At 62.2% G+C, this 11,526-nt stretch overlaps 1 protein-coding gene across 1 annotated transcript; it reads right to left on the minus strand.

The window, feature by feature from the left end:
• Positions 1-924: 924 nt before the first annotated feature.
• Positions 925-5,669, minus strand: LOC108635374 (collagen alpha-1(II) chain-like; the record flags this gene model as incomplete). The annotated part of the gene is made up of 2 exons (XM_018045540.1): positions 5,622-5,669; positions 925-2,052 (listed from the first exon to the last, which is right to left on the minus strand). Coding segments are annotated over exons 1-2 (1,176 nt in total), but the record flags the coding sequence as incomplete, so codon positions are not given.
• Between the last annotated feature and the right edge of the window lie 5,857 nt (positions 5,670-11,526).

Genomic DNA, 11,526 nt, shown 5'->3' on the forward strand with positions numbered 1-11,526 from the left:
TTCCTGTTCGCGTGCTCCGGGCTCCGTGGCTTTCCCTGGCTTTCCCCCCGGCTTTCCCCCGCGGCTTCCCCCCGGGCCCCCCGTGCCCCCGTGGTGTTCGTCGCTCCTCGGCTTGCCCGTCGCGGCCGGTGCCCGGGCCCCCTGGCCTGGCCTGGCCTCCGCCCTCTGGGGGCCCCGGCCTGGTGGCCCGCCCTGGCGTCGCTTTCGTGGCGCGCGCCTCCTCTTGCGCTGCGCGGGGCCGCCGGGCCTTCTTTCCCGCCGCCGCCGGGCCCGGCTCCTCCTTCTCGCGCTCCGGCGGCGGCCCCGGGGCTCCTGCTGGCTGTGGGCGGGCCTCCTCGTGCTTCCTCTCGCGTGGCGCCTGGGTCTGTCGGCGCCCTTCTTGCCTTGCCGCCCGGGTGTGCCGGCCCTTTTGGCCGTTCCCGCGGTTCGGTGTGCTTCGCCTCGCTGCCGCTCCGCGGCCCTGGGCCTCCTCTCGCCTGGCGGGGGCGCCCCTCCTGGCTTTTCTCTCGTTGCGGCCGGTGCTCTCGCGTTCCGCCGGCGCCCTCCGGGCCCCGCTCTGGTGCCTCCGGCCCGGCCCGTCCCCCTGCGCGGTGCTCGGGGCCTCTCCGGCTTCCTCTCCCGTCGCTGCCGGGGCCTCCGCCCTTGTGTGGCGTCGGAGCCCGCCCCTGCGGCTTCCTCTCCCGTGCTGCCCTGGCTCTTGGCGTCCTTCTGGCGTCTCCCCCGTGGCGTCCGTCCTCGGCTCGCGTGGGGTCCTGCCCGTGCGCTTTCCTCCCGCGCTGGTCGCCGCCGTGTCCCGCTTCCCTTCTCGTGGCTCCCGGCCTCTGTGGCTTTCCCTGGCGTCTTTCCCCTGCGGCTTTCCCCCCGGGCTCTTCCCCTTGCCCTCCTGGTGTGCGTCGCTCCTCGGCGTGCCCGTCGCCCCCGTGCCGGCCCCCCGGCCCCTCCTTCCCCCCCGTCGGGGTCCCCTGTCCCCTTGGGCGGGTCTCTCCCGGGCCCTCCGCGCTGGGGTTTGCCCGCGGCCGTGCGGGCCTCCGGCTCCCCGTGCGCCCCGCCCCCCTGGCCTTCGCTGCCCGTCCCGCCGCTGGCCCCTCCGGTCTCTGGCCGGCGCTTGGGCTCCCGGCCCCTCCCCGCCCTCGGGGGTGGCCCTCTGTGCCTGCTGTCGGGCCCGGCCGCCCCGCGCCCCCGGCGGCGTTGGGGCGGGGGCCTGGGGCCCCGGCGGCGCGGCCCGCGCGGGCTCTCGGTGGCGGCGCTGGCGCGCGCGTCTGGTGTCCCGGCCTGCCTCGGCGGCGCCCGCGGGGGCCCGTCGCGGCCCCGGGCCCTGTGGCCTGTGCCCGGCGGGCCCTCCCCGCGCCCGGCCGGCTGGGCCGGGGGCGTTGGTGGCCCCTTCCCCGGGCCCTTGGGGCGTTTCCTGGGCGGTGCGCTTCCCTTGGCCCTGCTGCGGGCCCCTGCTTGCTCCCCCGGGGTTGCTCCCCCCCCCGCTGCGCGGGCGGGCCCCCCCCCCGCCCGCCGCCCTGCCCGCCCCCCCCCCGGGGCTCTTGGCGGTCCCGGGCTCCCGCCGTGCCCGGGCCCCGCCCCCTCGCTCCCCGGGCCTTCCGTCCCGGGTCTCTGCTTGGCCCGCGGCCCGGGGCGGCCCCTCCCTCTCCCCCCCCCCCCCTCTTGCCGTCCCTGGTGGCGGCGCCGCCTCCCGTTCTCCCGCGTCCCTGCGCTGCTGGGTCCCCGCCCCCTCGGCCCGCCGTCTGCCGCGTGCCCGTGTGCCTCTCCCCCCCTGGCTTCGTCCGGCTCCTCCCGCCCCTCCCGCGGTCCGTTTGCCCCTCGGTCCCTGTGGTCGGCTCCCCTCTCCGGGGCTTTGCGGGTGGCCTGGCCCGGGCTCTCGGCCCCTGTGTTGCCCCCCCTCCCCCCGCGCCGGCGGGGCCCCCTTCGGCCCGGCCCGGGTTCCGCGGCGTCCGGTGTGCCCCCTTCGGCGGGCGTGGCCTCGTTCGTTCCTCTTGCTCCTTTGGCCCCCCCTGGCTTCTCCGTTCTCTTTTCTGGGCCGCCCGTGTTGTTTCCGGGGGCGTGCTGCGGGGGGCGGGGGCCGGGGTTGGGGGTGGTGGGCGCGGGTGCTGTGCTGGGCTGCGGCCCTTTCTCCTCCCCTCTTCCTGTGGGCCTGGGCGTCGGGGCGCTCTGTGGCCTTGCTGCCTTCCGTGGCTTCCTCTGCCCCGGGGCCTCGTGGCTTCTGCCTTTTGTCCGGCGTTCCGGGGTTTGGGCTTCGCTTTGGTGGCCTTGGCCTTTGCCTTGGCCTGGGCCTTGGCCTTGCCCTTGGCGTTGCCCTTGCCCTTGGTCCTTGGCTTGGCTTGCCCTGCCCTTGCCCTTGCCTTGGCCTTGCCCTTGCCCTTGCCCTTCCTTGCCCTTGCCCTTGCCTGCCTTGCCCTTGCCCTTGGCCTTGCCCTTGCCCTTGCCTTGCCCTTGCCCTTGCCCTTGCCCTTGCCCTTTGCCCTTGCCCTTGCCTTGCCCTTGCCCTTGCCCTTGCCTTGCCCTTGCCCTTGCCCTTGCCCTTGCCCTTGCCCTTGCCCTTGCCCTTGCCCTTGCCCTTGCCTTGCCCTTGCCCTTGCCTTGCCTTGCCCTTGCCCTTGCCCTTGCCCTTGCCCTTGCCCTTGCCCTTGCCCTTGCCCCTTGCCCTTGCCCTTGCCCTTGCCCCTTGCCCTTGCCTTGCCCTTGCCCTTGCCTTTGCCCTTGCCCTGCCTTCCCCTTGCCCTTGCCCTTGCCCGCCTTGCCCTTGCCCTTGCCCTTGCCCCTTGCCCTTGCCCTTGCCTTGCCCTTGCCCTTGCCCTTGCCCTTGCCCTTGCCCTTGCCCTTGCCCTTGCCCTTGCCCTTGCCCTTGCCCTTGCCCCCCCCCGGGCGCCCTCGCGCTTTGCTCCGCGCCCCGGCGGTCCCGCGCCGGGCCCTGTCTCTCCCCTTCCCTTTGTGCTCCTTGCCCCGCCCTTCCTCGCTGCTCGCGGGCGTGCCCCTGCCGCCGCCCGCCGTGGGCGTGTGTTTGCCCCGCCTGTGTGCCTTCCTGGCCTCCGCTCCCCCCGGGGCCTTTCCTCTCGCCGTCGGCCCCCTGTCCCCTTGGGGCGGGTGTCCTGCCTCTTTTCTCCTCCCTGCCCCCGGGTGGCGCCCCGCTCGCTCTGTCCGCGGTCCCCCCCCGCCCTTGCCTGGGCTTTTCCCGCTCTTGCTCGGCTGCCCCCTTTCCGGGCCCCCTTTCCTGCCCCCGGTGCTCTGTGGCCCCTGGTTGGGTCTGCCGGTTCCCCCCCGGGTGCGCTCCTGTCCCCGCCCGCCTTTTCCTGCCCGCCCTCGGCTCCCTCGCGCTCTCCTCCCGCGCCCCGGGGCTCGCGGCGCTGTCTGGCGGCGTCTTTGCCTTTCCCTGTGCGTGTGGGGCTCCTCCCTCCGGCCCCCCGCTCCGGGCTCCCTGCCTCTCCGCCCGGCCTGGCCCGCCGCGCTCTTCTTGGCGGTTGGGCCCGGGCGTTCGCCGCCTGTGGGGCCCGCCCGCCTTCTTCGGGGCCGCCGCGGCCCCCCCGGGGGTGTGTTTGCCCGCCTCTCTTTGGCCGGCCCGGTTTGCTTCTCCCCTCCCGCCCTCCCGCTCTGCTCCGCGGCCTGCCGTTCCCGCGCCCGGGCCCTGTCTCTCCCCTTCCCTTTGCGCTCCTTGCCCCGCCCTTCCTCGCCGCTCGTGGGCGTGCCCCTGCCGCCGCCCGCCGCGGGCGTGTGCTTGCCCTCCCTGGCTGCCTCCCTGGGCTCCGCTCCTCCCGGGGCCTTTCTCTCCTGGTCGGCCCTCTGTCCCCTTTGGGCGCGGGTGGTGCCCTCTTCCCTCCCCCCTGCCCCCGGGTGGCGGTGGCGCCCCCTCGTTCTCTCCGCGGTCCCCCCCCGCCCCCTTGGCTGGCTTTTTCCGCTCTTGCTCTGCTGCCCCCCTCCCGGCCCCCTCGCGCCCCCCGGTGCCCTGTGGCCCCTCGGTCGGGTCTGCCGGTTCCCCCCCCGGGTGTGCTCCCGTCCCCGCCCCGCTTTTCCTGCCCGCCCTCGGCTCCCTCGCGCTCTCCTCCCGCGGCCCGGGCCCGCCCCGCCGTGTGTGTGGCGGTGGCTCTGCCTTTCCCGGTCCCCCTCTCCGGGCTCCCTGCCCCTCCGCCCGGCCCTGCTGCTGCTGCTGCTCCGTTGCTTCCGTCGTGTTCGCCTCTGTGCGCCGCCCTCGCCGGTCGCCCCCTCGGCTCCCCCGTCCCTGGGCTTCTCCCGGCCCGCCCCGTCCGTGGGTTGCCCTTGCCTTCTCCCCTGCCTGCCCGTGCCCCTGCCCGTGCCGTCGCTCCGTCGTGTCCGCCCCTCCGCGCCCCCCCGGCCTGCCGCCTCCCCGGCTTCTCCGTCCCTCGGCTTTTCTGCCCGGCCCTGCCCGCCGCGCTTTTCCCGGCGGCTGGGCCCGGGCGTTCGCCGGCTGTGGGGCCGCGCGCCTCCTTCGGGGCCGCCTCGGCGGCCCCTTGTTTTGTGTTGCCCCCCTCTCTTTGGCCGGCCCCGGTTCGCTTCTCCCCCGGGCGCCCTCCCGCTCTGCTCCGCGGCCCGCCGTTGCCGCGGCCGGTCGGTGTCTTTTCCCTTCCCTTTGCGCTCCTTGCCCCGCCCTTCCTTGCTGCTCGCTGCTTCCGCCCGGGCCTTTGCGCCTGTTGTTTTCTTTCCTCGGTTCCCGCTTCCTTCCGTTCCTCCTCTCGCTCTCCTCGCCTTCTCTGCCCTCCGTGCCCTCTGCTCTGTCCTGGTCCCTGCTGTCCGTTCTCCTTCCCGTTCTCCTCTTCCGCCTTTCCCGTCGCCGCCGTGCCCCGCTTCCCTTGTCCCTTTCTCTTTCCTCCGGTTTTCCCCCTGTCCTCTCTGGTTTCCCCCTGCTGCCTTTGCCGCCCTCCTGCTCCTTCCCGCTCTCTGGCCTCTCCTTTTTTTCCGCTTCCCGCTCCTTTGTTTGTTTGTTTGTTTGTCTTCTGGTCCGCTGGTCCCCGCTGGCCTTTCGTCTCCTCTCTCGGTTCCGCGCCCCCGTTTTCTTCGCCTGCCCTTTTTGCTCCCGCCTCTGCGTTTCTTTCCCTTTCCTTGCTTTCTCCTTGTTTTCCTCCTCTGTTTTTTTCCTTCGGTCCCGTCCTCCGCCTTCTTTCCGCTTTTGGTCCCTGTCGGCTGGCCTCCGCTTTCCCCCCTCTTGCCGTTCCCTTCCCCCTTCCGCTTCTTCTCGTGGGCCCCGCTCTCCCTTTCCTCCCGCGGGCCCCTCCCCGCTTTTTCTTCGTTGCTCTGCCCCTGCCCTCCGCGTCCCTTTGCGCCTGCGTTGGCCTCTCCTTTCGGCCTGCACCTCTGCCTCCTCCGCCCGGTGCCTTTCTGCTTCCGGGCTGGCCCTGCTCTGCCTTGCCCTTCCGCGCCCTGGGTTCCCTGCTTTTTTTTTCTTCCCCCTGCACCGCCCGTTCTTTCCGCCTCTGCCCTTGCCCCCTCTCGTCCTTCGGTCCGTTTTCCTTCCCTCCCCCGCCGGCCTGCCCAGCATCTTCCGCTGCTGCCCCTTGCCCTCCTCTCCCCACTCGTCAGTACTGCTCCACTTCTCCCCGTTCCCCTGCACCTGTGCCTTCCACTGTTCCAGCGGGCTTTCACCCTGCAGCGCCCCCGCGACTCACCTGCCCCATCCCCTGGACTCCTTGCAGCCAGCGCGTTCCCGACGCCATCTCATTTCTGCTTTCTTGCCTATGCCCAGCCTTTGACCTGTGTGGATCCCAATCACTGGGACATTCTGACCAGAGCTGGGATCCCAGCCACCTGACCTGTCTCTTGAGAACCCTGTATGCAGGTCCGGCAGCACCAGTTCGACCTGGACCATGGACCAACGCCTGGTTCTACTAGGCACAGGAATCTGTCAAGGCGTGTACTTGTCACCCTGCTTATTTAACTTATATGCAGACGTACATCATGCGAACACTGGGCTGGAGGAAGCACACGCTGGAATCCAGATTGCTGGGAGAAATATCCAGCATCTCAGATATGCCAGATGACACCACCCTTCTGGCAGACAGTGAAGACGAACTAAGAGTCTCCTGATGAAAGTGAAAGAGGAGAGTGACAAAGTTAGCTTAAAGCTCAGCATTCAGAACACTAAAATCATTGCATCCAGTCTCATCACTTCATGGCAAATAGATGGGAAACATTGGAACAGCAGCAGACTATTTTGGGGGGCTTGGAAATCACTGCAGGTGATGGCTGCCTCCATGAACTTAAAACATATTTATGACTTGGAAGAAAAGTGATGACCAAACTAGACAGCATATTAAAAAGCCGAGACGTTGCTTTGCCAACAAAGATCCATCCAGTCAAGGCTATGGTTTTTCCATATGTCATGGATGGATATGAAAGATGTACTATAAAGAAAGTGACAGCTGAAAATTGGATGCTTTTGAACTGTGGTGTTGGAGAAGATGCTTGTAGGTCGCTTAGACTACAAGGAGACGCAACCACTCCATCCTAAAGGAAATCAGGTCTGAATATACATTGGAAGGACTAATACTGAACCTGAAACTCCAATACTTTGGCCACTTGATGTGAAGAGCTGACTCACTTGGAAGTTGCTTTGATTTGCCTGTGAGTGTGGGAGCCCTCCCTGGGCAAAGGGCCTCAGGGGTCATTGCCACTGAATCACGACCTCCAAGCAAGCGCATTCCAGCTGTGTGACATTCAGGAAGCAGGAGACTGGGAAAACTATCTTCCTTAGAGGAAGGAAAGTCATCCACAGAGAGTGTGTTTTCAGGCCTCTCTTTGCAGCAAGTGTTTTGCTTCTCAGACATCAGAGCTGCAGGCTTGCTCTGAGGGCCTCAATTGCAGAGTCAGGGCTGTGTGTCTCACTGCACTTTCCAAGCATTGCAGACACATTCCTAGGTTGGAGCAGTGCTTCCCATGAGAAAGAAGCCTCGGGAGTGTGTCTGAGCGGGCTGAGTGCCATGCTAGGGTCACCTAGTCGAGGGCACCTTGCACATCCAATGGGCCCCAGGCGAGTAGCTATGGACCGGCCCTTCGGTTGAGATATCCCAAAGCAGGGAACAAAGCCTAGCTCTGTCAGAAGGAGGAAAACAGCAATGGGATGGATTTTCAAGCAGTTGCTAAGTCACACCACGTTAGGGCTCCCCGGGAAAGAAATGCGAATTTTGGCCTCTAGGCCCAGTATCCAGATGTGTGCACAGGATATTTTCCCCACAGGATCCAAGAATGTTCCAGACAGACCTAAGCTCACTAGCTCTCTCCTGCAGAGGAAATGAAATATTGTTGCTGAACCACGAAAAGATGCTGGGATTCTTGGCTTATGGAGGAGAAGAATTCAATCCAGGGCCCAAGACGAGGCTTGATTGCTCAGAGCTTTTGTGCAATAGAGTTTTATTAAAGGATAAAGGAGATAGAGAAAGCTTCTGACAGAGACATCACAAGGGGCAGAAAAGCGTACCCCCTTGCTAGTGTTAGTAATGGAGTTATATACTCTCCAATAAGTTATGACAACGAACAAAAGAATGTCTGGAGGTTGTAAAGACTCACTAGACCTACTCCCATAATTGACATTTTAAGATAACAGGATTAGCCAGAAGGTTTTTTCCAGAGACCGTCCTCAAGAAGGATGCATGATTGTTATATAATCCTAAGGAATGTAGAGGGAAAAACAGTTTGTCCTTTCTTCCTCCTTGAGAATTCTAGACCCCTCTCTCCTTGGGGACCCTTGAACTTCTTAGAAACCTGCCTTGGCAATGACTCTCTCAGAAACATGATTGAACAGCCGTTTGGAGCTTCCTTTGACTTTCCCTGGGAGGGAGGGAGCCCTCCCTGAGCACAGGGCCTCAGGGGCCATGGCCAATGAAAAATAATCTCCCAGCAAGTGCTTTTCAGCCCTGTGTGACTCTCAGCCCACAGGAGGCTGAGAAAACTCTCTTCCTTGGAGGAAGGAAAGGCAGCCCAAGAGTGTGTTTTCAGGCCTGTATCTTGCAGCAAGTGTTTGGCTTGTTAGACAGAAGACCTGCAGGCCTGTTCCAACAGACTCAATGCCAGAATCAGGGCCTTGTGTCTCCCTGCAGTTTCCTGGCCTTGCAAACACATTCCTAGGTGAGAGCAGTCCTGCCCATGGGGACTGGCTGCGGGAGTGTGTCTGAGGGGGGCCAGGTGTCATGCTGGGGTCACCTGGTCGAGGGCACCTTGCACCTCCAATGGACCCCAGGCAAGGAGTTGCAGGCCACCACCTTGCTTCTGAAATCCCAAAATGGGGAGCAAAGCTCGCTCTGTCAGAGGGAAGAAAACAGCAACAGGATGGATTTTCAAGCAGTTGCTAGGCTGTACTGCGTTAGGGCTCCAAGGAAGGAAAATGCGAATTTTAGCCCCTACGACTGGTATCCAGGTGGGCTCCCAGGATGATTTCCCCAGCAGGATCCAAGAACGTTCCAGACAGACCTGGGCTCACTAGCTCCCTCCTGCAGAGGAAACATGAGTAGAACAGCTGTTTGGAGGTTGCTTTGACTTCCCCTGGGAGGGTAGGATCCCTCCCTGGGTGCAGGGCCTCAGGGGCCATTGCCGCTGAGAAATGCCCTCTAAGCCAGACCTTTGCAGCCTTGTATGACTCAGCACGGAGGAGACTGGAAAAGCTCTCTTCCTTGGAGGAAGGAAAGGCAGCCCCAGAGAGTGTGTTTTCACACCTGTATCTTGCAGCAAGTGTTTGGCGTCTCAGACGTCAGACCTCCAGGCCTGCTCCAACGGCCTCAGTTCCAGAGTCAGGGCCGTGTGTCTCCCTGCATTTTCTGAGCCTTGGGAACACATTCCTAGGTCAGAACAGTCCTGCCCATGGGGAAGGAGGCTGCGGGAGTGTGTCTGAGGGGGTCGGGTGCCATGCTGGGGTCCAATAGACCCGGGTACCTCCAATAGACCCCAGGACAACAGCGGTGGGGCTCCCCCTGGCTTCCGAAATGCCAAAGCGAGAAGCAAAGCTAGCTCTATCAGAAGGAAGAAAAGAGCAATCGGATGGATGTTCAGGCTGTTGCTGGGCCGCACCACTTCAGGGTCCCCCCCGAGAGGAACAGGCGCCCTGTGGCCCCTAGGTCCGATATGCAGGTTAACACACAGGGTGTGTCCCCATAGGAGCCAAGAATTTTCCTGACAGACCTAGGCTCACTAGAGCTCTCCTACAGGGCAAAAGGGGTAGAACAGACTGTGGATGTGACTCTGCCTTTCCCAGCGAGCATGGGGCCCTCCCTACGGCCCCCGGCTCCAGGGAAAATTGTCCCTGAAAAATGACCTCCAAGAAGCGCTTTTCCAGCAGGCTGGGATGCAGAGTTCACAGGATGCGGGGAAAGTGATCGTCCTTCAGGGAAGAAGAGGCAGCCACCCAGTGTGTGTTTGCAAGCCTGTATTTGGAAGAAACTGGTTAGCTCCTTCAAGGGGAGACCTCCAGGTCTGCTCAGAGGACCGAAATTCCAGAGGCAGCACCATGCATCTCCCCTGTCCTTTCTGAGCCTTGGAAAGACATTCCTAGCTTATAGCGGTATTGCTCATGAAGAAGCAGGATGCAGGAATGTGTCAGACATGACTGGGTGCCTTCCTGGGTTCAGCTCCGTGAGGGGCCTTTCCACTCAAGAGTAGGTCCCATGCCTCCTTGGGGAGGAAGTGGGGCCCGCTTGCCTCCAAATTGCCAAAGGCTGGAACAAAGCTAGTTCTATCAGAGGTAAGAAAAGAGCAATTGGATGGATGTGGAAGCTGTTGCTGGGCCGCACTGCTTCAGGCCCCCCACCCCTCCGCCCCCGAGAGAAACAGGCGCCCTGTGGCCCCTAGGTCCTGGATGCAGTTTCACACATAGAATGTGTCCCCATAGGAGCCAAGAATTTTCCTGACAGACCTAGGCTCACTAGAGCTCTCCTACAGAGCAAAGGGGATGGGACAGATGTGTGGCTGTGGCTCTGCCTTTCCCTGGGAGTGTGGAGCCGCTCCCTATGGCCCCGGGCTCCAGGGGAAATTGCCCCTGAATAATGACCTCCAAGAAGCGCTTTTCCAACTGGCTGAGACGTGGAGTTCTCAGGATGCAGGGAAAGCGAGTGTCCTTCGGGGAAGCAAAGGCAGTCACCTGTTATCATGACTTACTAGAATAGTAGGTACCTTCTCCGGTTGGGCAGAGGCCTTCCCTACCTGATCTGAAAAAGAAAATGAAGTAGCTCGCTGATTTGAGAAATAATTCCCAGACTTGGGTTTCCAACCAGTATAGAATCCGACAATGGCCCTGTCTTTGTAGCCGCGTTAATTAACAGGTATGTGAAGCTCTAAATATCAGTGGAAATTACATACAGCATATAGGCCCCAGTGTTCTGGAATGGTGGAAAGAAACAACCAAACTCTTGAAGAGACACTTTCAAAATGGATCATAGAGACTGACTGTACGTGGATGGGCTTGCTTCCGGCAGACTTACTCATATTACGGGTAACCGCACGTTCCCACAGTTGTTGTCCTTATGAAATTTTCTATGGGAGACCCCCTCCCACAGTGAGGCAGGTGTTAGCAGATTTGCCACAAGTAAGGGGGTGGGATTTCACAGCAGATGGAACAATTAGGTAAGGTAATAAATCAGGTAACTAAGTTTGTATAAAAAAGAATCTCATTTCCCCTTGAGGAACAGATTCATGAATTTGTGCTCAGTGATCAGGTGTGGCTCAATGACTGGAAACACAATTCCTTGGCCTGACATCGGAAAGGTCCTTATACTGTTGTTTTAGCCACAATTCTGAAAGAGATGGGAATACCAGACCACCTAACCTGCCTCTTGAGAAATCTGGATGAAGGTCAGGAAGCAACAGTTAGAGCAGGACATGGAACAACAGACTGGTTCCAAAAAGGAAAAGGAGTATGTCAAGGCTGTATATTGTCACCCTGTTTATTTAACTTCTATGCAGAGTACATCATGAAAATGCTGGGATGGAAGATACATAAGCTGGAATCAAGATTGCCGGTAGAAATATCAATCAACTTAGATATGCAGATGACACCACCATTATGGCAGAACGTGAAGAGGAACGGGTATGTCGGGGAACTTCTTGAGTTGCAGCAAGGGTGTGAAGGACCCTTTGGAAGTTCCAGAGGTTAGGTGTGGTTAGTCTCGAGATGCCTCAGCGGAAATGGGCCTCATGTCGCCTGGAATGGAGAGGCTCCTGGATATTCCCGAGTTTCAGGCAGGTGCTCTCCGAGTTACGACGGGATTCAGGGACCCGCTCTGGCGGCCGCAGGAAAGGCCAGTTATCATGCGTGTTGCTAGGGGCCTCTCGTGATTCCTCTCCCGTCGATGCGGGGCCTAAGACCTTGTGTGGAGTCGGGTCGGTCCGGAAGCTGAGGATTCCTCTCCAGTGCTGACATGGATTTTGGGGTACTTCTGGAGTCTCCACAAGGGAGTCAGGCCTCGTCTCGAGTGGGGGCGTGAGCGTGCCCATTTCCTCCCATGCTGTAGCAGCAGTGTCACGGTTACCCTTGCGTGGACCAAGGGATCTGTGGCTTTCCCTCGAGTCTTTCCCACGAGGCTTTCCCAC

This window comes from Capra hircus, unplaced genomic scaffold, assembly GCF_001704415.2.
Source record: "Capra hircus breed San Clemente unplaced genomic scaffold, ASM170441v1, whole genome shotgun sequence".
Classification (NCBI taxonomy): Eukaryota; Metazoa; Chordata; class Mammalia; order Artiodactyla; family Bovidae; genus Capra; species Capra hircus.